The sequence below is a fragment of the Aulostomus chinensis genome, chromosome 2, assembly GCF_037954235.1.
Source record: "Aulostomus chinensis isolate RoL2024-O1b breed Wild chromosome 2, RoL_Achi_v1.0, whole genome shotgun sequence".
In the NCBI taxonomy this organism is placed as follows: domain Eukaryota; kingdom Metazoa; phylum Chordata; class Actinopteri; order Syngnathiformes; family Aulostomidae; genus Aulostomus; species Aulostomus chinensis.
In genome coordinates this window covers 1-21,907 of record NC_141321.1, presented here as the reverse complement: position 1 = coordinate 21,907, position 21,907 = coordinate 1, and the positions used below count along the sequence as shown (strand labels likewise).

At 46.5% G+C, this 21,907-nt stretch overlaps 2 protein-coding genes and 1 long non-coding RNA gene across 4 annotated transcripts; all 3 read left to right on the top strand.

The window, feature by feature from the left end:
- Window positions 1–3,262: 3,262 nt before the first annotated feature.
- Window positions 3,263–5,310, top strand: LOC147268706 (uncharacterized). The gene is made up of 8 exons (XM_086192098.1): window positions 3,263–3,424; window positions 3,535–3,575; window positions 3,651–3,744; window positions 4,240–4,280; window positions 4,505–4,580; window positions 4,681–4,757; window positions 4,857–4,988; window positions 5,175–5,310. The coding sequence occupies exons 1-8, from the start codon at window positions 3,281–3,283 to the stop codon at window positions 5,308–5,310; spliced, it is 741 nt and encodes a 246-aa protein (XP_086048224.1). The 5' UTR covers window positions 3,263–3,280.
- A 60-nt stretch (window positions 5,311–5,370) lies between these two features.
- On the top strand, window positions 5,371–9,618 carry LOC147268705 (ubiquitin carboxyl-terminal hydrolase 37-like). Of its 2 annotated transcripts, XM_086192625.1 has the most exons (11): window positions 5,371–5,428; window positions 5,528–5,659; window positions 5,789–5,912; window positions 6,044–6,195; window positions 6,532–6,631; window positions 7,261–7,337; window positions 7,965–8,076; window positions 8,184–8,244; window positions 8,511–8,726; window positions 8,850–8,916; window positions 9,040–9,618. In XM_086192625.1, the coding sequence occupies exons 1-9, from the start codon at window positions 5,415–5,417 to the stop codon at window positions 8,675–8,677; spliced, it is 939 nt and encodes a 312-aa protein (XP_086048751.1). In that variant the 5' UTR covers window positions 5,371–5,414; the 3' UTR covers window positions 8,678–8,726; window positions 8,850–8,916; window positions 9,040–9,618. The 2 variants fall into 2 exon arrangements, with proteins under 2 accessions (XP_086048751.1, XP_086048742.1); XM_086192616.1 differs by having other exon boundaries at window positions 8,511–8,916; window positions 9,040–9,615.
- Window positions 9,619–17,774: 8,156 nt separating this feature from the next.
- On the top strand, window positions 17,775–19,725 carry LOC147268704 (uncharacterized). The gene is made up of 3 exons (XR_015111125.1): window positions 17,775–18,044; window positions 18,117–18,184; window positions 18,273–19,725. It is a non-coding gene; the product is annotated as an uncharacterized LOC147268704 (long non-coding RNA).
- Window positions 19,726–21,907: the final 2,182 nt, after the last annotated feature.

The window sequence follows — 21,907 nt, the reverse complement described above, 5'->3', positions numbered from 1 at the left end:
AGGTCAGGCTCCAACACCTTATCGGGAGCTATCGCCTGGCATGGTGAACCCAGCCATGAAAAGAATCAAGTGTTATATCTCCAGATGCATCTTCCATAGCTTGGCGAAGGGTTATACATGTTTGTGCTTACTGGTCATACACCTTCCATCTACAGGCAAAAAAAAAATTCCTCAGTCGGATTGAGGAATGGAGAATATGGAGGAAAATAAACAACTAAAAAGCGTGGGTGGGCAGTGAACCAGTTCGGAATCAGAGCAGCTCCTTGGAAACTTACATTATCCCAAAGACAATGTACCTGAGCTGCTCTGGGTCATCTAACTCATCTGGAGTGTGGTGTGTAGAGTGTCCAGGAATGTGATCAGAGGGGCAGTGTTATAGGGGCCGAGGGTAGCATGGTGATGGATGATGCCGTGGTGGGAAATCGCTGCACACATTGCGATGTTCTTACCTATTCTCATTTCGGAAAGTCCGGATGATGGATGCCACAGTGTACCTGCTCAAATTTGGCTGTCCTCTTTGCCCGTGTGGTCAACCATGTTAGACCATGGTTGACCACACGGGCAACCAAAGTGGCTCAGATCTCATCTGAAATTACAGTCCTTGGTCTTCCTCATCCTCATCCATGTCCTCCCCCTCCGACTCCCACTCCTCTGGCTCTGCCTCTGTTGGCATCCATTGCTCCAAAATAGAAGTGCTCACCTGTTGCCCTTTCATGCTAAAGCTCTGATTGCTAATTGTAGAACTGTGTGACAAGATTGTAGAACTGTGTGACAAGTGTTTGCCCATGTGACGAGTCAGCCATCCGCGTTTCTGCTTCCTCTTCATTCGCCGTCTCCGCCGCTTGCCGGTACCGACAACAATCCAAGGGGCTCCCGCCGATCTCGCTATCTCTTGAGGGACTGTGAAAAGGCGTTCGTGACTTCAGTTTCTGCCCTAAATCCGATCCCTATCAGGTCCTGGCGGCTGTAAATGGGGTTTCCGTTGCATGGGTGTATCCAGAGAAGATGAAAAAGACATAGAAAACACACAAGGGTGCAGGGTAGTGCAGAGCCTGGAGCCGCTGCGTCCGTGCGCGCCGCCATCTTGAGCAGAAGAAAGAAAAGAAATGTGGTGTATTGTTTAAATAAGACCTCATGAACACCTGTCCATTACCATACTATTACCATATTTTTACCAAGCTGCAATGTAAAGTGCTAATCATGGCCCTCCACCACCATTGTCTTTGAACATTTGGACCTCTAGAATATTTTGTGATGTGATGAAGAAGGGGGGAAAAAAATCATTCCAAAGAACAAAGCCTTTATTCGCATGGGGGTGGGTGGGTGAGTGAGGTTTCATTGCATGGTTGTCCAGCATCAACAGTTGGAGGGCTGCTGTCATCAGGCACTTTCAGGGGACCGCTCATCTTCTGTCATCTTTATCTGTGATGACTGGAGTCAGTCAAGATGACAGCAGTTCTGATTAGGATGATGCATTGATCTTCTTACAGCTGACCAACCTCTCAGTGAAGCTCTTGTATGAAAGCCTGTTCAAGCAAACAACAATGAAAATTGCTCGAGTTTATTAACAGAGGAGATTTGACCGTCAGGTTGTCCCTAAGAAGGAAGGCTAAGTTGTATGTTCAGTAGTACACGCCTCACATTCAACTCATTCATATTCTTTGCGTGTTTTATTTACCAGCTTTTGAAACGTAGAAATATAAAGCACATCTCTCCACAGGAGAAACAAACAAACCTTGAATGGCACATGAGTCTGACCTGCATCAGAGGTGAGGAAACCTACCATGAGGCATTTGATGTTCTGTCGGTTGACTGAACCGACTTTTGCTCTTGTAATGAAGCCTGTTTTGCGGCAAACATCAGTTAACGATGAACGTTTGATTGTGTTTATTAGCCAAGTGGATTTGACCAACAGGACCGTGAGAGGGTCTGTGAAAAGGAAGTTTCCCTGGGACGACGAAGACTGCGAGCCACCAGCAGTACGTTGGACACGTCTCACACCGAACTCATTTCTATTCTTTGCCAGTTTCAGTGTTCAAAATTGGAAAAATCCCAACAAAAACCAATTTTAAAATATGTCTCTCCACAGAAAAAATTTAAAGTAGCACATGAGTCTGACCTGCATCAGAGGTGAGGAAACCTACCATGAGGCATTTGATTTTCTGTCGGTTTACTGAACCGACTTTCGCTCTTGTAATGAAGCCTTTTTTTGTGGCAAACATCAGTTAACGATGAACGTTTGATTGTGTTTATTAGCCAACTGGATTTGACCAACAGGACCGTGAGAGGGTCCTTGAAAAGGAAGTTTCCCTGGGACGATGAAGACTGCGAGCCACCAGCAGTACGTTGGACACGTCTCACACCGAACTCATTTCTATTCCTTGCCAGTTTCATTGTTCAAAATCGGAAAACAACAACAAAAACCAATTTTAAAATATGTCTCTCCACAGAAAAAAGTTAAAGTAGCACATGAGTCTGACCTGCATCAGAGGTGAGGAAACCTACCATGAGGCATTTGATGTTCTGTCGGTTGACTGAAACGACTTTCGTTCTTGTAATGAAGCCTGTTTTGTGGCAAACATCAGTTAACGATGAACGTTTGATTGTCCTTATTAGCCGAGTGGATTTGACTAACAGGACCGTGAGAGGGTATGTGAAAAGGAAGTTTCCCTGGGACGACGAAGACTGCGAGCCACCAGCAGTACGTTGGACACGTCTCACACTGAACTCATTTCTATTCTTTGCCAGTTTCATTGTTCAAAATTGGAAAAATCCCAACAAAAACCAATTTTAACATATGTCTCTCCACAGAAAAAATTTAAAGTAGCACATGAGTCTGACCTGCGTCAGAGGTGAGGAAACCTACCATGAAGCATTTGATTTTCTGTCAGTTTACTGAACCGACTTTCGCTCTTGTAATGAAGCCTGTTTTGTGGCAAACATCAGTTAACGATGAACGTTTGATTGTGTTTATTAGCCAAGTGGATTTGACCAACAGGACCGTTAGAGGGTCTGTGAAAAGGAAGTTTCCCTGGGACGACGAAGACTGCGAGCCACCAGCAGTACGTTGGACACGTCTCACACCGAACTCATTTCTATTCTTTGCCAGTTTCATTGTTCAAAATTGGAAAAATCCCAACAAAAACCAATTTTAACATATGTCTCTCCACAGAAAAAAGTTAAAGTAGCACATGAGTCTGACCTGCATCAGAGGTGAGGAAACCTACCATGAGGCATTTGATGTTCTGTCGGTTGACTGAACTTGACTTTTGCTCTTGTAATGAAGCCTGTTTTGTGGCAAACATCAGTTAACGATGAACGTTTGATTGTGTTTATTAGCCAAGTGGATTTGACGAACAGGACCGTGAGAGAGTCTGTGAAAAGGAAGTTTCCCTGGGACGACGAAGACTGCGAGCCACCAGCAGTACGTTGGACACGTCTCACACCGAACTCATTTCTATTCTTTGCCAGTTTCATTGTTCAAAATCGTAAAAAAACAACAACAAAAATCGATTTTAACATGTCTCTCCACAGAAAAAATTTAAAGTAGCACATGAGTCTGACCTGCGTCAGAGGTGAGGAAACCTACCATGAGGCATTTGATGTTCTGTCGGTTTACTGACAATGACAACGGTTGTTTTCATCCCCAGAATCAATGCGGCAGGAGATTGTGCCACCTCTCCCTCAATAGCTAGAGCAGAGAGTGGTGCTTCCTTGATGCAGGAAGTCTGTGGTCCACCAGCGGTAAGTTTGCCAGGCCTCACATTAAATTCATTTGAAATCTCTGCAAACAGGGCTGCACGGTGGTTCAGTGGTTAGCACTGTGGCCTCACAGCAAGAAGGTTCCGGGTTTGAGTCCTGGCTCGAGCACGGGATCTTTCTGTGTGGAGTTTGCATGTTCTCCCTGTGCCTGCGTGGGTTCTCTCTGGGTATTCTGGCTTCCTCCCACCGTCCAAGGACATGCAATTTGGGGACTAGGCTAATTGGATACTCTAAATTGACCGTAGGTCTGAATGTGAGCGTGAATGGTTGTTCGTTTCTCCATGTTGGCCCTGCGATGGACTGGCGACCTGTCCAGGGTGTACCCCGCCTCTCGCCCATTGACGCTGGGATAGGCTCCAGCCCCCCCGCGACCCTTAATGTGTAGGAATAAGCGGAAGATGACGATGGATGGATGGATCTCTGCAAACTTTATTTTTCCACTTTTGTAAACCAAAGAGAATGTTTGTGCCTCCGCAGGAAACGCTTAAAGTTGACGAGAGTCCCTGCCGACAACTGAGGTAAGGAACTCTACCGACAGGCCTGATAGTGAAGCTCCCCTCCCTCCCGACACACACTCTCTCTCACACACACACACACACACACACACACACACACACACAGAGTTCATTTACTCAGTGTATTTGATGTTCTGTCAGTTGACTAGTCATTCAGCTAACTCTTCTCTTGTAACCAAACCTGCTGCATGACAAACACAAGTTGACATTTGTTTGTGTTTTCCCAGCAGAGACGCTGCTGCCACCAGGACCTCAACTACAGGGGTTGAGTTGGAGGAGGAAGACCAGGGGCCACCAGTAGTGGTGGGTTTGACGGACCTCAGACTCATTTATGCGATTCCCAAGATTTATTTTTTCCTTTGGAAACACAAAAAAAAATATAACAACTTTTATTTTTCCGCAGGAAAAAACTGAACAAGACAGCCTTCCATGGGATGCCGGGCTCCAATATGTAAATTTCCAGCTGATGGAATGGCGTGGGTTAGTAAATTTGCTCAAAAACGCTCAAGGAGCAAAATAAAAAAATAACCCAGAATTAATTTCTTTTCATGTGAATCAATTTGTCTATTTGTTTTTCAGGTTTCCAAACCCAGGCAATAACTGCGACATGAACTCCAGCCTCCAGAGCCTGATTGCACTGGAGGACTTCATCTCTGATGTGCAGGGCCAGGAGGATGTCTGGGTTTCAGTCCCTGAGACTCAACTGCTCAGGTATGGCAGCCATGCGTGCGCACGCGCACACACACACACACACACACACACACACACACACACAGAGTTCATTTACTCAGTGTATTTGATGTTCTGTCAGTTGACTAGTCATTCAGCTAACTCTTCTCTTGTCACCAAACCTGCTGCATGACAAACACAAGTTGACATTTGTTTGTGTTTTCCCAGCAGAGACGCTGCTGCCACCAGGACCTCAACTACAGGGGTTGAGTTGGAGGAGGAAGACCAGGGGCCACCAGTAGTGGTGTGTTTGACGGACCTCAGACTCATTTATGCGATTCCCAAGATTTATTTTTTCCTTTGAAAACATAAAAAAAATAGATAACAATTTTTATTTTTCCACAGGAAAAAACTGAACAAGACAGCCTTCAATGGGACGCTGGGCTCCAGTGTGTAAATTTCCCACTGATGGAATGGCGTGGGTTAGTAAATCTGCTCAAAAACGCTCAAGGAGCAAAATAAAAAAATAACCCAGAATTAATTTCATTTCATGTGAATCAATTTGTCCATTTGTTTTTCAGGTTTCCAAACCCTGGCAATAACTGCTACATGAACTCCAGCCTCCAGAGCCTGATTGCACTGGAGGACTTCATCACTGATGTGCAGGGCCAGGAGGATGTATGGGTTTCAGTCCCTGAAGCTCAACTACTCAGGTATGGCAGCCATGTGCGCACACACACACGCGCGCGCGTGGTCCCAGAACAGGGCCATGTTGAACTTCCTACGAAGGTGCTTCATTTCGCAAAAGTGTTCTTGAATGATTTGTTTTGCTCCCTTTACAGTTGCCTCATGGACATTGTGAGGGTCCACTGCTCTGATGATCCATACAAGAAATTACACCACCTGTCTTTATTCAAGAACATCCTCTCCATGAATGCTCCAGAGTTTGAGGACTCAGAGCAAAAGGTAAGTGTTCATCTGACCACTAAGTTCTCCAACAATTAAGGACCTCTTTTGACTCTTTGGATTTTTGTGAATATAGGCCCATGTATTTCTTCCTCAATAAATTTAAGCCCTTGATATCTGTGTGTGTTCAGGATGCTTATGAGTTCCTGAATGAAATCCTGAACCAGGTCCAAACGTTGGCACCAACTCTGCAGCATGTAGCCGCCGGTAAAGGAAGGAGATACAGGTGCCCTGTAAAAGAACACATGATGTTCACAATGAGGAGCACCAGGACCTGCAAGAAGTGAGTGTACACACACTCACACGCACGCACGCACACACAGCAGGTGGCAGCAAACCGCAGCTACTCATAATTCACCATTCATTTGACACAATGAATGCAGTATCAAAGCATTTTTGCTGGACTTTAACCTGTGACAAGCCAAACACCCTGTCGTAACATTTCAATGGGCCGTTGCTCAGCTTAGAAAGATTGTTTAGACTGATTGTTTTTATTGAAACTAGCAGATCTCAGTACAACGCCAGAGTGATTCTCAATGAACCGGACTAAATGAGGTCCGGTGCATCACTCAGATGTGAACTGGTCACAATGCAATGTTTGTCTTCCTTGACTGTGCAGATGCGGAGCCCAGTCGCATCGAGACGAGGACTTCACTGATCTCTCTCTGTCTCTGGAGCCTGGAGCTTCGGTCCAGCAAATGCTGTACAATCAACTGAAGGTAAGATGCACCTGTCGCCCCTTAGTGACATCATCTCATCACAAAAACACACACACACACACACAGATTTCTGTGTATAGCGGTTTTATTTTCTTGTGCAGGCGCACTCAAATACAAATCTTAAAGACAAACAATTTTCTTCAGCGAGTGAAAGGTCCATTTATTGAGGTCGGTCAGGCCGCATGCAATCACACTGTAATATTCAAAACAAAATGCCCTTGTCACACAAAACAACAACAAAAATATGAAATGAACTACATGACAATGTCATTTCCATTTTGACATAACTTAAAATAAATAGTTGAATAAAACAAAACATGACCCCTGTCATGAATCCAAAACAATATGTCAGGAGGGGTTAAGAACACTTCTCTTTTTAAATCTACACAAAGAGCCACAAGGTGATGTAGCTGCGCGGGCAGAGTTGTGATATAAACTTGGAGTTCCGGCCTGACCGGCCACTCAGTAAAACCTTCCAAACCTCCCTACGGCCACCCTGCCTTGATGTGCTGTCCCAACCAAAACACACAGTGAAGGAATAACAGTTCGGGGGCCACAGAGAGGTGGCTGTCCTGTTGAGGAGCACCGTTCTAGTGTGTCACTCATTGTATGTTTTCTCTCTGTGACAGGATGAAGATCTGGAACGCACTTGCAAATGTGGGTTTCAGATGTCCACCAACCGGTGCCACTTTGAGAGCCTGCCCAAGTATGCACCCATCCATTGACATGCACTCCCAAATTTGCTTGTTTTTTTGGTTTTCCATCACTCAGACGGAATTTATTTCATACTTAGTTGCCTCCTAATGTAAATTAAGTTCGACTGAATTGAGGTTCATTGGTGACCGAAGGTTGAAACGTCAGTGAACTGACCTCAACAATTCTGATGACCATCGTGTTGAAATAATTCATCAAAAATACTCCAGCTCACATCCATCAATTGTCTTGCGCTTATTCCCGTTAAGGGTCGTGGGGGGTGGAGCCTATCCCAGCAACTACGGGCAAGAGGCGGGGTTCACCCTGGACAGGTCACCAGTCCATCACAGGGCCAACACATAGAGACAGACAACCATTCACATTCACAGTCACACCTACGGTCAATTTAGAGTATCAATCAGCCTCGTCCCCTCTTGATGTCTTTGGACTGTGGGAGGAAGCTGGAGTACCAGAGAGAACCCACACAGGAACAGGGAGAACATGGAGACTCACACAGAAAGATCCTGTGCTGGAGCCGGGACTGGAACCTGGAACCTTCTTGCTGTGAGGCCACAGCGCTGACCACTGCACCACCGTGCCGCCCCCATCTTACATCTTTTCTCACATTCTCCTTCTGCAGAATGCTGATGCTTCATCTCAAGCGTTACCGCTACAATAAGCACTACTTCTGTATGGAGAAGATCTGCGATCCAGTGGAGCTGCACAGTACTCTGATGGTGCCCTCCAGCCAGGTAAGAAATGGCTCACCTGAGTTCAGCTACAACACGCGTAGTGTGTCGGTTTGTGTTTTGACGTTTGCTGAGTGTGCTTCTAACTTTTTAATCATGTTCCTTCTCAGGGAGCCTCTCAGTACCATTTAAGGAGCATCATCAGCCACTTCGGCGAAACTGGGGATTCAGGTAAAACAATCACTCAGACACCCACTGAATTAACCCAGTTCAAATCCCTTTTTACCTTTATTCTACTGAAGGAACTGAAAGGTTACGTGTAATTTCTTACGTATAATATTCAAACTTAAATAGATCACTTTAGTGTGACAGTTGTCAAGAATTGCTGACATTTACAGGTTTTTGGCAGTTCTCTCATTCTGATTTCTCAAACTGCTTCTACCTGTCAAACCTGGATGTTCAAACAGCTGATCTAACAGTAACTCCTCTCGTCTCAGGACACTACATGAGTCACGTTCACTGCCCAGACATCCACCTTGGCAGCTACCCCAACACCTGGCTGACTTTCAATGACGAAGAGGTCAGCGTGGCACCTGGGGACTGCATCTGTACGTTGCATGAGGAGACTGCTTACATTTTATTCTATGAAAGAACGGTGCTGTGAACAGTCGACCCTCTTTGCGGTGGAGGTGGCATGGAATGACCAGAGAGAGGCAAGTCCAGCAATTCTTCTGGCGCCTGATGTACCCCCTTGATAGTATTCCCCCCTTACCCCCACCAGTTCATTCAAGCAACAACACCCCCCTCTCAAGTCTGACCGTGGTCTCTCCCGGAAGGTTTACCTGGTGACGGTACCCGGCCGGATTCTTTTGGACCCAGACACCTGGAGGACACAACAGAAAGGTGAGTGGCACTATCAAACACTGGCACCCTATTGCTCTCTACCCTGCGGAACTTTGGCACCACGAAACCTCCTTCCGCTGCTCGATGCCTCCAATCCTCATTGTCACATCTCCCTTCTGATAGGTGGAGCGACGCCGGCGCAGCCGCATCTGCCTGAGGACCACCGCCACCAATGTATGGTTAAATGATTCAATAAATATGCATAATCAATAAATAAAGATGCCGCAAGCTGGATAGGTAGCGGTGTGCAAATCCGCTCTGTAACTTACTGTGCAAAATTCAATATTGTGCGAATTGTGAAATACTGTTCAAAACAACCCCGGTGCAACCTTTCTACATTCCTATCGTAACGAAGGGCTCTTCGTTACAGGTGCGACACTAAGTCCTTATGCCAGTACTCAAAATTTCAATACTTGAATTTGACTTTGTCCAGACAATGATCCCAGAACCTTCTTGTTTAGAAGGACTGATAAAGCCTCTGACCAAGCTGGAGCAGATCCTAGCAGAGGGTTCTTTAGGAGGGTGTGTGTGAGCCTGCACTGACTGAGAGGGTGCCTGTGAGATGATCAAGCAGAACAGCGAGGACAACACCAGTGGGCAGACCTCCCTCTTACACAGTTAAACACATAACTTAAGTAGAACAATATTTCTTTCTCCAAGCAGAAATGATAAGTCTTTTGACTCCACAAGGACCCCGTCTCAGAGCAACACAAGGGAGAAAGCAATAGCAATACATGGACTGGTGATCGCACAAAGGCAGGGAGGAGAGGGAGAGGAGGAACGCTCCGCAAACCAGACTGAGCAGAAGAAGAGAGAGAGGGGCGAGAACTTCTCAACTCGTAAAGTGTCAGGAGAGAACTCCTGTTGTGATTTGATGCTGATAGAAATGGACTTCAACAGGATGAGACTGAGCAAAACATAAGAGAATACAAAATGCATTTATTTTGGTTCTTAATCTGTCGATTGAATGTTGGGATATTTATTTTGGTATCTAAAGCACTTTTTAATGAACAGGAGATCATATTCAACTGATTGCTTGCATTCGCTGATGAAGATTAAGCAATTTGAAGTAACATAGAAATTTGAGGATGTAATGCATCATATGGCAGCACGGTGGTGCAGTGGTCAGCACTGTGGCCTCACAGCAAGAAGGTCCCGGGTTCCAGTCCCGGCTCCAGCACAGGATCTTTCTGTGTGGAGTCTGCATGTTCTCACTGTTCCTGTGTGGGTTCTCTCTGGTACTCCAGCTTCCTCCCACAGTCCAAAGACAGCAAGAGGGGACGAGGCTGATTGATACTCTAAATTGACTGTAGGTGTGACTGTGAGTGTGAATGGTTGTCTGTCTCTATGTGTTGGCCCTGTGATGGACTAGAGACTTGTCCAGGGTGAACCCTGCCTCTCACCTGAAGACAGCTGGGATAGGCTCCACCCCCCCCCCCCCGGACCCTTAACAGGAATAAATGGAGGAAAATGGATGGATGGAAATTTATTGCTTTGACAATTTATTGTTTTATTCATAGTCATTTAAATTTGGAGCTTCATTGCATGATTGTTGTGCAACAAAAAACTGTCAGAACTGAAGGTCCATTCAGCACATTTCATGTAAAATTGTGCCCGGCAGGTCTGTGTGGCTGTGAGTGTGAATGGTTGTCTTTCTCTGTGTGTTGGCCCTGTGATGGACAGGTGACCTGTCCAGGGTGAACCCTACCTCTCACCTGAAGGCTGCTGGAATAGGCTCCACCCCCCGTGTGAAGAAAATGGATGGATGTTTATGTATTCTGTTCTTTTCATTAGATGTGAGTTAACAAGTCATGAGCCCCTGGTAATGTATAATGCCTATGAACTGTGTAGTTCATAAGAAATACTGTATATAACCTGCTTTAACTGTTTTAGACCGTTAGTCTCTGTGCTTCTCCATAAAAGTGTAAAATGTATGTGGAAGGACAAACCACAGGTGCCAACATGTACACTATGTGGTCTGGTTGTAAAAGTCTAAAAAAAAAAAACAACGGATTTTGTGGCTTCTGGGTGACAGATTGATGGTTGTTTCTGTTGGTTCTAGAGACTAGAACCATTTGGCTCCAACCTAAATAGCCACCTCACAAATGGCCAGGAACTCTTTTCAACTTTTGGTCATCACCTGTGTTTGACCCCAATCTGCATGCCCCCTCCCAGTAAATGTGAAGAGATGTATAAATACCTGACAGTTTCTCAGAACAACAGAGAACTTCTGATGCTCCATGAGTGTGTTGTAACTTCTCTCTCATGCATGCATAAACTAGAATAGAAGCTTTGAGTTTCCAAGCCTCCTTCATGGTCACTGCTCCACTGGACCCCTCAATACACACCACCACACTAACACATGCTGTTTTCTGTGCCACTTACAGGCTGCAGATGCTGGAGGCCATCTGGAAGCACTGGAAAGGACCCATCAGCCCGGCGCTCTACATGTCTGACGCTGAGGCTCAGCAGTTCCTGCGCCACGCTCAAGCAGAACCGTAAGAATGTTTGCTACCACATAATGTACAAGGAGGGTCACTTCTATCCAGTCAACCTGGTGAGAAATGTGGCCCTCAAGAATGCCAACACGCCCTACGTCTTCCTGATGGTCTTGCTCGCATGACTCTCCCTGCTTGCTGGAAACCTGGAGAGTGAGTAGCAGCACAGTCAGAAATGAAATGACTGCGCATATTAAAGGGAACAATAAAACAAATTTGAATCACTACAGTGTCATTTTCCTGGAGCTCGAAAGTCAAAAGCAGATTTATAAAAGAAGACTAAAGGTTTGGTTTGTGTTGCGAGGTCACAGGAATCTCACAGAGAACAGAAGAACTAGCAGATTCTTGATGCAACTCAGTCTTCAAAGGAAAGATTAAGCTGAATGTTGAAACACATGGAGCCTTTTTTTTTCTTTAGTTGGAGTTTTCAGTCTGACATCGAAGAGAGCGGCCGTGGCTGCATCAGTGACCCGCAGTCAGCACTTTGGTTGGAGTCACAAGAGCTGGGGTCAGTGCAGAATGACAGACAGGTGAGTGTGGAAGGGAAGAGTCAGGAGTGCAGGACATACAGTCAGATGTGCTTAGCAGACAGGGAGTGTGCAAACATGGAGGCTGACACAAATAAACTGAGTGTGGCAGGATAGCGCTACACTCCCCACCGTGAGGGGCAGTGTGGCAGACAATTAGTGAGTGGTCACCTATAAATAGACCTGGTCGGACCCTTCTCCGTCCTTTTCCGCTTCCTCTCCCTCCTTTACGGAGCCGACAGCCGTGCATGGTGGCGTCTCGCTGGTCAGCAGATCGGGTTGCAAAACAAAGCGGTGTGGTGTTACCGGGAGCTGGGCTGTCTCCCTTGGGCCGGTGTGTGCGTGGTACGCTTTCTGTGGTCTGGGCTGCGGGCCTCCTGCCTCTCGTCTGACGCCACGATCCTGCTGTCCGTGCGCGGCCGTCAATTGCCGCTGTGAGCCTCGCTGCTGTTTTGGTTCTTCTTCTTCTCTTCTCCTCTTGATACTTGCTGATTCGGCTCATAACGGGCTCCTTTCCCAGTAACGGCGGTTAAAGCCGTGCACTACGGCCTTTATAAGAGCCTCAACGTGGGCCAAGAGAGGGCATCCCGACCCTCATCGGCGCTGAGCCATCCCCTTGGAGACTGGTTTTAATTAGAGGGGCAGACATTTCCTTAATTACTTGAGTTTATTCCTTTTTTATTTGTTATTTCTTCCTTTGAATTATTACTGTTAAGTTTTTGTGGGTTATATCTGATTTATTGTTTAGATCCATTATTATTATTATTATTATTATTATTATTATTGCCTTTTGCTCCCCATTTGATCATTTTGATTTAAAATAGTTTCTGTCGGGTTGTTTGTGGTAGTGATATTTGGTTCATGTGGGAGGGTTGCCTTGATTTCATGTTTTTAATGGTGTTCTTTTCTTTTCTTTGACAGGTGTTGAGGGCCCAGAGCGGCAGCGGTCCCCCCTGGTGGTGGTTCCTTGCTCCTTGCAGTGTAGTTTTTTTGGATCCCTCCCCTTTTAGTTACCGCTGTCGTGGTAAGCCCCAGCCCTGTCCCCTTTTCCTTTCGGTAATTCCTCTTGCACTCCTTATTATATCCATTGGTATTCATTTAGTCTGTTGCTCATTTTAAAATATTTTTCTAATAAAAGGTATTTTTATAATTGGAAATCACGGTCCTGTCCTGTGGTATCTCTCGAACTGTGTGCCTTTGTTCAAATGGAAGCCTGGTCATTTTGAAATTTTGTTTATATCCTGGGGTGAAAGCCCCCAGGTGGCGTTGTCGGCAACTGTTCCCCACCGCTCGCCTTGCCACATCTGGCGTTGTCGGCAGGACCCACAAGTAAAAAGGACAGAGACGTGATTTCCATTTTTAATTTTTGTTTGTACTTAACCATTGATTCAGGTTTTATGATAGAGCCAAAACCGCAGTAACGCCACAGTCATTTTTCCTACCCAAAATCATCATCTTTTCCTTTCCTATTGGAGGTCTAGGTGTGGTAGTTTTGTTGTCGGTATGGAAGAGGAAATCCAGCAGCTCAAGGAGCTTGTGCTGCAGCTTAAGGCAGACAATGAGCGGCTGCTCCAGGAGCATACTGCATCTCATTCGGCCCTCGGTGGGGCAGCGTCAGTGTCCTCTGGTACAGCTAGTGGGGCTCCTCCTATTGTGACGGAGTGGCTGGTAGTTATTCCCAGGGACCGCAGATGTCCCGTTTTTAACGGTAGGTCAGGTATCAGGGTAGCTGAGTGGATATAGGAGATACAGGCATGCATGAGAGCCCGGCACCTCTCTGTTGCTGATCAGGCCCTCTTTATCATTGAGCATTTGGAGGGAGAAGCGCATGAGGAGATTAGGTTTCAACCAGGTGTAGAGCATGATGACCCAGCTCGCATTTTTTCCATCTTGCAAGAGCTGTACAGCCATTCCCTGTCCTATGTCACTCTGCAGCAGGCTTTCTTTGCGAGGCAGTGACAGGAAGGTGAGTCACTACAGGAGTTTTTGTTAGCTTTAATGCAGAGCGTCAAGCAGTGCGCTCCTGATGGGATGCCAAACTCTGAAATTCTGCTGCGCGATCAGTTCGTACAGCATGTCCTTGACAGTTCTCTGCGACGTGAACTAAAACAAATGGTTCGGCGCCAGCCCTCTGCTTCACTTCTAGAGGTGCGTGGGGAGGCCATTAGATGGGAGAGGGAGGGTCTTCCTGGGGGTTCTCGTGGGCGCAGCTGCTCTCTTCCGTCCGCTCATGGGTTGCAGCTTAGTGTTCAGAGTCGTTCTATCCCGGCCCCGGCGGTTGTCCCCCAGGGTCCTGGTTTAGCTGAACTGATGGACCTTTTAAAGAGTCAACAGGAGCAGCTTAACCAGCTTACCCGCACCGTAGCTTCCTTGCAGGCGCCCCGACCCAAGGTCGGACGTCACACAATTCTGTCATATGTCGCAGGTGTCAGCAGCCTGGGTACTTTGCCCGCGAGTGCGATGGGGAGCGGGTTCCATCTCGTGCACGTGCTCACTCTGTCACTGGGCTAACTTCTAACCCTTCTAGGCCTGCTTTGTCCACTCGGCAGGCGGAAAACTGAAGCCCGCTGAGCTTTTGAGCCAGAGCTTGGTGGGGGCTCCTCCAGGCTCTGTAGAAAGTAAACTGTCTGGTTTAATGTTCTCTTGTCCAAATGTGAATGTGTTGATGGCCGATGTCCCGGTGTCGTGTTTGGTGGATACTGGGTCCATGGTTTCCACCATCACAGAAAGTTTTTTTCAGGAGTATTTTGCACCTTGGGACCATGATCGCCTGCAGTCCTGTAACTGGTTGCGGCTCCGGGCAGCTAATGGTTTAGCCATTCCATATGTTGGCTATTTAGAGCTTGATGTGACCCTTTGTGACAAGGTAATGTCTCGTTGTGGGATCTTGGTTGTTAAGGACCCCCCTGTAGCTATGACCTGTCCCTGGAGTCTTGGAGATGAATGTTATCAGACGTTGTTATCAAGATCTTTTTGGGGCCTATGACCGGTCTCTGTTTGAGGCACCCTCAGTGCTACAGGCCCCTGGCCCAGTTATTGAGGCCCTTCAGAAATGTCACCAGGCTGCAGCCCAGGTTCCCGAAAACCCCACTGGTTCAGTGAGGGTGCAAGGTAAGCAGGCCCTTCGTATCCCTGGTGGGGTAATGAAGATTGTAACTACTTCCTGGCCAATCATTGACTCCACGCTTCATACTGATGTTAATAAAGTGCATTTATTTTCTTTGTCGTATGGTTTAAGCACCGTTGAACACCTTGAAAACTAAAAGGAAAATGAGATGGAAAATCTCAAAGAATATTTGTCATGACAGACAGCAGATTTATACATATTCAAATAAATGAAACTCTATTAGACTACATTAACCTCTAAACATTACTTTCTTTAGTTACACAGATTAAACAGCTACAGATTTAAATCCTATAACTTGTGTCTCCTTTAAAAAAACAAAAAAAACAAATGTCCTCGTAAGCAATAGGAATTCAAATTCTAAATACACTGTAGACACTGTTAGCTCACTAGATCAACTGCAGTGAAATTCAGCTCTTGTAGTGAATAAAGAACAAACCAAACTTCAAGTCGTGCACAAATGGCATTTAAAGTGGATCATGTGCTAATGTGTCAATAGCTTACAATGCAAAATAGCTAGCTGCACAGTAATGAAATGCAATTGATATGCAAATTCGCGTTTCACACAATCACTCGGTACTATTAACATCAAACATCAAGTTAGTACAGAACAAAGGAAAGCTATTTACCGTGTGCGCCCTTGACCAGTTGTAGAATGAAACTTAAACTTATTACTCTGTCTCTCTTTCGCTCCGTCTCTCTTTCGCGCCGTTTCTCTGCCGCACTTCCGTGTTTTACGCGCTTCCGTGTTTGACGCGCTTTAACTGTTTACGCCTAGCGGACTTCTGATCTGCGTCAGAGGGTCACGTGATAAACAAGAGTAAACTTAAAATAAATAAATACAATCATTTACAAAGATAGTGGCCAGCACTTACTCATCACATTTTTCAGATCAGGCTGTGCTGTTTGAGCCCCCTGACTCTGGTTTGCCAAGTGGGTTGCTGGTTGGCACCCTGTTTGGTTTGTGTTGTCCGGGGTACGGCTTACATTCCGGTGGTCAATGTGGGGACAACTGATATTCTTTTGCACCCACGGATCTGTCTGGGTGCTCTCAGTCGCGCCCAAGTTGTCAGTCTACCCACAGAGGTAACTGAGGTGAGGCTGACTACAGCTATCGTCTCCTCCCAAGTAGCTTCTGGCTCAACCTCAGGGGTTTCCCCACCAGTAGATTTGGCCATGTTGACAGAGGAAGAGCAGATGGAGGTGAGGTCCTTGTTACAGGAATACAGTTCAGTCTGTGCAGCCCATGATGGCGACTTGGGCTGTACCAACCTCAGCTCCCACGACATTCCGCTCCTGGATGATGTCCCTGTGAGGCAGAGATACCGCAGTATCCCCTTCAGAGTACGAAGCTGTAAAAGCTCACATCAACCAGCTTCTTGAAGCGCAGGTCAGTAAGGAGAGCAGTAGCCCTTGTGCCTCACCCATTGTTTTGGTCCGTAAGAAGGACAGCAGTTTGCGCTTGTGCGTAGATTACCGTCTTCTTAACAGTAAGACTAGGAGAGACGCTTTCCCTTTGCCGCGCATTGAGGAAAGCCTAGATGCACTCAGTGGTGCCCGCTGGTTCTCCACCGTTGATTTTGCCAGTGGGTACAACCAGGTACCAGTGTCGGAGCCAGATCGGCCCAAGACCGCTTTTTGTACTCCGTTCGGAATTTTTGAGTTCAATCGGATGCCTTTTGGACTGTGCAACGCCCCAAGTACTTTCCATCGGCTGATGCAGAGAATGTTTGGAGATCAGCAGGGGCAGTCTCTCCTCTTGTACCTTGATGATATTGTCGTCTTCTCCTCCTCTGTGTCCCAGCATCTGCAGTGGCTGAAAGTTGTGCTGGGTCGCCTTCAAAAAGGAAGGCTTGAAGGCCAAACTTGAGAAGTGCATCTTCTTCCAGAAGGAAGTTAAGTACTTGGGTCATGTTGTTTCCAGTGAGGGTGTCTCCACAGACCCCGAAAAGATTGAGGCTGTGTCCAAATGGAAACAACCCCGTCATGTTTCCAAGCTGCGCTCCTTTTTGGGTTTCGCCAGCCACTACCAGCGTTTTGTGGAGGGCTTTTCCCAATTGGCCAGTCCTCTGCATAAGTTAGTGGCTGAGCTCACCAGCAAAAAGTCCAGAAAAGGGTCTGGGCAGGCTCATAGTGCTTCCTGGACGTCCCAGTGTGAGGCCAGTTTTGAGGCCTTGAAGTCAAGGTTAGTGTCAGCCCCAGTTTTGACTTACGCTGACTTTTCTCGTCCTTTCATTTTGGAAGTTGACGCTAGTCACAGTGGGCTGGGGCAGTGCTCTCCCAAGAGACCGACAGAGGTGTTCAGCCTGTAGCTTATGCCAGCTGTTGAAAGCTGTTCTTGGCCCCGAGGCTCGAGCAGCCCCTCCTAGGGCCCACTCGCCTCGCAGATCAGAACAGATGGAGGCTGACTCCCTCAGTGATGGTGACTTGTGGCTCTTGGTACCCGAAACACCTTTACCTCCTGCGGGCCCGAGTAGTTCCTCCGCTGAAACCTGTTCAGAGGTTCAGGCCAGCTCAAGTGCATTTCCTACATCGAGGGGCATTGTACCATCTTTTTATTCTTTGTCCCCCTTAGAGCAACCCAGCACCAGTCAGCAAGTTCCGCGTCGGACAGCTCGCACTACAGCTGGCCACCATTCCAACCCTTACCATCTCCCCTTACCTGCAGACCAGCATGGTAATCCAGTACAGTCTGTATATAATGCCCAAATGGCCATTTTCAGGCCCTGGTGTTAGCATTTGTAATTTTTTTGTTTCATCGTCGGGCCGACGACACAAAAGCTGGGGGTAGATGTGGCAGGATAGCGCTACACTCCCCACCGTGAGGGGCAGTGTGGCAGACAATTAGTGAGTGGTCACCTATAAATAGCCCTCGTCGGACCCTTCTCCGTCCTTTCCGCTTCCTCTCCCTCCTTTACAGAGCCAACAGCCGTGCGTGGTGGCGTCTCGCTGGCCAGCAGATCGGGTTACAAAACAAAGGTATGCATGCTTGCTCTGCTCGATTATTCAGTGTCACGGGCCCCGTGTTTACTCCGGTTTTGCTCCGTTCAGCAGTGTGGTGTTACCGGGAGCTGGGCTGTCTCCCTTGGGCCGATGTGTGCGTGGTGCGCTTTTTGTGGGTAAGACGCATAGTTGTCTGCCTTTCATATCAAGCTGCCGATGATCTGTGGTGTTTTGATTATCCTCTCCCGGCCATTGTTTGTGTAGTCTGGGCTGCGGGCTTCCTCCTCCTACCTCGTCTGACGACACGATTCTGCTCTCCGGTAGGAAATGTTTATTCTTGGCATTTGTTATTTTGTAATGCCCTATATCCACATTTTAATTAGGTTAACTTGTTTATTTTGCAGCGCGCGGCCGTCAATTGCCGCTGTGAGCCTCGCTGCTGTTTTGGTTCTTCTTCTTCTCTTCTCGTCTTCTTCATTTTTTATTTTTGCTGATTCGGCTCATAACGAGCTCTGCTCCCAGTAACTGCGGTTAAAGCCGTGCACTACGGCCTTTTTAAGAGCCTCAACGTGGGCCAAGAGAGGGCATCCCGACCCTCATCGGCCCTGAGCCATCCCTCTTGGAGACTGGTTTTAATTAGAGGGGCAGACATTTCCTTAATTACTTGAGTTTATTCCTTTTTTATTTGTTATTTCTTTCTTTGAATTATTACTGTTTTTGTGGGTTATATCTGATTTATTGTTTAGAACCATTATTATCATTATCATTATTATTATTATTATTATTGCCTTCTGCTCCCCATTTGATCATTTGGATGTAAAACAGTTTCTGTTGGGTTGTTTGTGGTAGCGATATTTGGTTCGTGTGTGAGGGTTGCCTTAATTTCATGTTTTTAATGGTGTTCTTTTCTTTTCTTTGACAGGTGTTGAGGGCCCAGAGCGGCAGCGGTCCCCCCTGGTGGTGGTTCCTTATTCACGTTTTTTTTTTTGGTTTGCTGTGTCATGGGTGCAGTGTAGTTTTTTTGGATCCCTCCCTTTTAGTTACCGCTGTCGTGGTAAGCCCCAGCCCTGTCCCCTTTTCCTTTCGGTAATTCCTCTTGCACTCCTTATTATATCCATTGGTATTCATTTAGTCTGTTGCTCATTTTAAAATATTTTTCGAATAAAAGTATTTTTATAATTGGAAATCACGGTCCTGTCCTGTGGTATCTCTCGAACTGTGTGCCTTTGTTCAAATGGAAGCCTGGTCATTTTGAAATTTTGTTTATATCCTGGGGTGAAAGCCCCCAGGTGGCGTTGTCAGCAACTGTTCCCCACCGCTCGCCTTGCCACAAGAGGGGAGTAAACTTTGGAGTGAAAAGGCAGAAACAAACAAGCGCAACGAAAGAGATGATGAAGAAGAAGAAGAAATCCATCCATCCATTGTCTTCCTCTTATTCCTATTAAGGGTCGCGGGGACAGGTCACCAGTCCATCTCAGGGCCAACACATAGAGACAACCAACCATTCACACTCACAGTCACACCTACTGTCAATTTAGAGTATCAATCAGCCTCGTCCCCTCTTGATGTCTTTGGACTGTGGGAGGAAGCTGGAGTACCAGAGAGAACCCACACAGGAACAGGGAGAACATGCAGACACCACACAGAAAGATCCTGTGCTGGAGCCAGGACTGGAACCTGGAACCTTCTTGCTGTGAGGCCACAGTGTTGACCACTGCACCACCGTGCAGCCCTGATGAAGAAATATGGAAGGAATATTCACTCTGCAGCTCATGATGGTATCGCACTTCTGCACTCTACGTTTCTCCCTCTCATCATCGGGGACTCTTCCAAGGACACTTGTATGGGAAGAGTGCCACCGGGAGTGAAGGGGAAGTGCCATTTGTCTTTTGAGTGCTCATGGAAAGAAAACTGAAGAGAGAGGGAGAGAGCGCTGACATCTGTCGCTGGCTCTAGTTTAGGCGGATCCACATACGTTAGATAATGATCCAAATTCCTTTCATGTCAAACTGGTTCGCTCAGTTCATTTCTCAGCAAAACCTTCTTCATCTATAAATGATGCTTCTTTTTTGAAATATAAACAGAAATATGACATCACTTTTGAGTACTGGGAATTTGCTTTGATCTGGGGACCACCAGGTAGGGAGCCAAAAGGGACTTAACCTCCAACTTGTCCAGCCACCACCCAATCCTCAGCTAGTTGCATGGGGGTGGGGGGCACTTTTGGTAATTGTAGTCTCGTGTACATGGTCGTAAAAAAAATCAAGTGGGTTCTCTTGATTGTGGTTGGACCAATGTCATCAGTAGTCCATGAGAGGCCCCTTCACAGTTTGGCCCCCAAGCAATAAGCTAGTGTGTCCTTCCCCGTTGCAATGCCCCTGGGCACCATCTTTGGTTGGTTGGTGAGCAGACAGTTTGGTGTCTGTATGGGCACAACTCAACTGCACACATTCACTGAGTCACGAAGAACAAGTTGTATCGAGTAACTCTCCCGAACCACAAATTGTTACATATCTGGTCATGCATGGGTGTATTCTAGAACTTACACAGGGCCTTGAAGCCCATCTGCCTCAAGTTCTTGTGATATAAAAGGTCACTCCAGCTACGGACTTGTAACTGAATCTCTCAATATTTAAAAAAAAAAAAAAATAGATGAAATGCCAGCTACAATGTCAAAGGAGACAAAGACCCAACTTGCCCTCAGCTCTACGTCTTTCAGTTTAAGTGTTACAGTTTTTCTCGATTGCCTGCACACATTTTCCGAAAGCAAGCCTCATGGTCTCAGAACTCTACACACAAATCCAAAAACACACACACAGTGGGCAAAACCCATCACTTCGCCTGCAAAATGAAGCCTTACTTTCAAAACAAGGTAATTTCTTCTCAAAATGGTATTTTGTTGTCAAATGACAAACACAAACCTTAAATGAGTAGACAGTTATAAGAGTCAGTAGAACACTGATGTGCTCTACATAAAACACTACGATGAAAGGAAAGCTCTTTTTCTGCATTCATCATAATGCCTTTTTTGTTTAGTGTTACACTGCAGACAGATGTCAAATATTTTAGAATATAGTTTTTATAACCAGAACAAACAAATGAGGAACGGTGACAAATACATTTTATTTTTCCCAACAAAACAATGTACACAGTATACAACCCAACCATCACAAAGATGCCGGACAGCCTCATCCCCTCTTGATGTCTTTGGACTGTGGGAGGAAGCGGGAGTACCAGAGAGAACCCACACAGGAACAGGGAGAACATGGAGACTCACACAGAAAGATCCTGTGCTGGAGCAGGGACTCGAACCCCGAACCTTCTTGCTGTGAGGCCACAGTGCTGACCACTGCACCACCGTGCAGCCCAGAAAAACGCAGTTACAGTAAAAACAAACAAACAAACAAAAACCCGATGCTGCATCCTGTCTTCAGTTCAGGTCAGGCTCCAACACCTTATCGGGAGCTATCGCCTGGCATGGTGAACCCAGCCATGAAAAGAATCAAGTGTTATATCTCCAGATGCATCTTCCATAGCTTGGCGAAGGGTTATACATGTTTGTGCTTACTGGTCATACACCTTCCATCTACAGGCAAAAAAAAAATTCCTCAGTCGGATTGAGGAATGGAGAATATGGAGGAAAATAAACAACTAAAAAGCGTGGGTGGGCAGTGAACCAGTTCGGAATCAGAGCAGCTCCTTGGAAACTTACATTATCCCAAAGACAATGTACCTGAGCTGCTCTGGGTCATCTAACTCATCTGGAGTGTGGTGTGTAGAGTGTCCAGGAATGTGATCAGAGGGGCAGTGTTATAGGGGCCGAGGGTAGCATGGTGATGGATGATGCCGTGGTGGGAAATCGCTGCACACATTGCGATGTTCTTACCTATTCTCATTTC

Excerpts from the sequence above, each read along its gene's own strand:
- LOC147268705 (XM_086192625.1), top strand. Across the intron at positions 5,660-5,788 it reads CCTGAAGCTCAACTACTCAG|TTGCCTCATGGACATTGTGA; the intron begins GTATGGCAGCCA and ends CTCCCTTTACAG. Across the intron at positions 6,632-7,260 it reads TGCTGTACAATCAACTGAAG|GATGAAGATCTGGAACGCAC; the intron begins GTAAGATGCACC and ends TCTCTGTGACAG.
- LOC147268706 (XM_086192098.1), top strand. The coding sequence starts at position 3,281 with ATGAAGCCTGTTTTGTGGCAAACATCAGTTAACGATGAACGTTTGATT. Across the intron at positions 3,425-3,534 it reads AAGACTGCGAGCCACCAGCA|AAAAAATTTAAAGTAGCACA; the intron begins GTACGTTGGACA and ends GTCTCTCCACAG. Across the intron at positions 4,281-4,504 it reads AGTCCCTGCCGACAACTGAG|CAGAGACGCTGCTGCCACCA; the intron begins GTAAGGAACTCT and ends GTGTTTTCCCAG.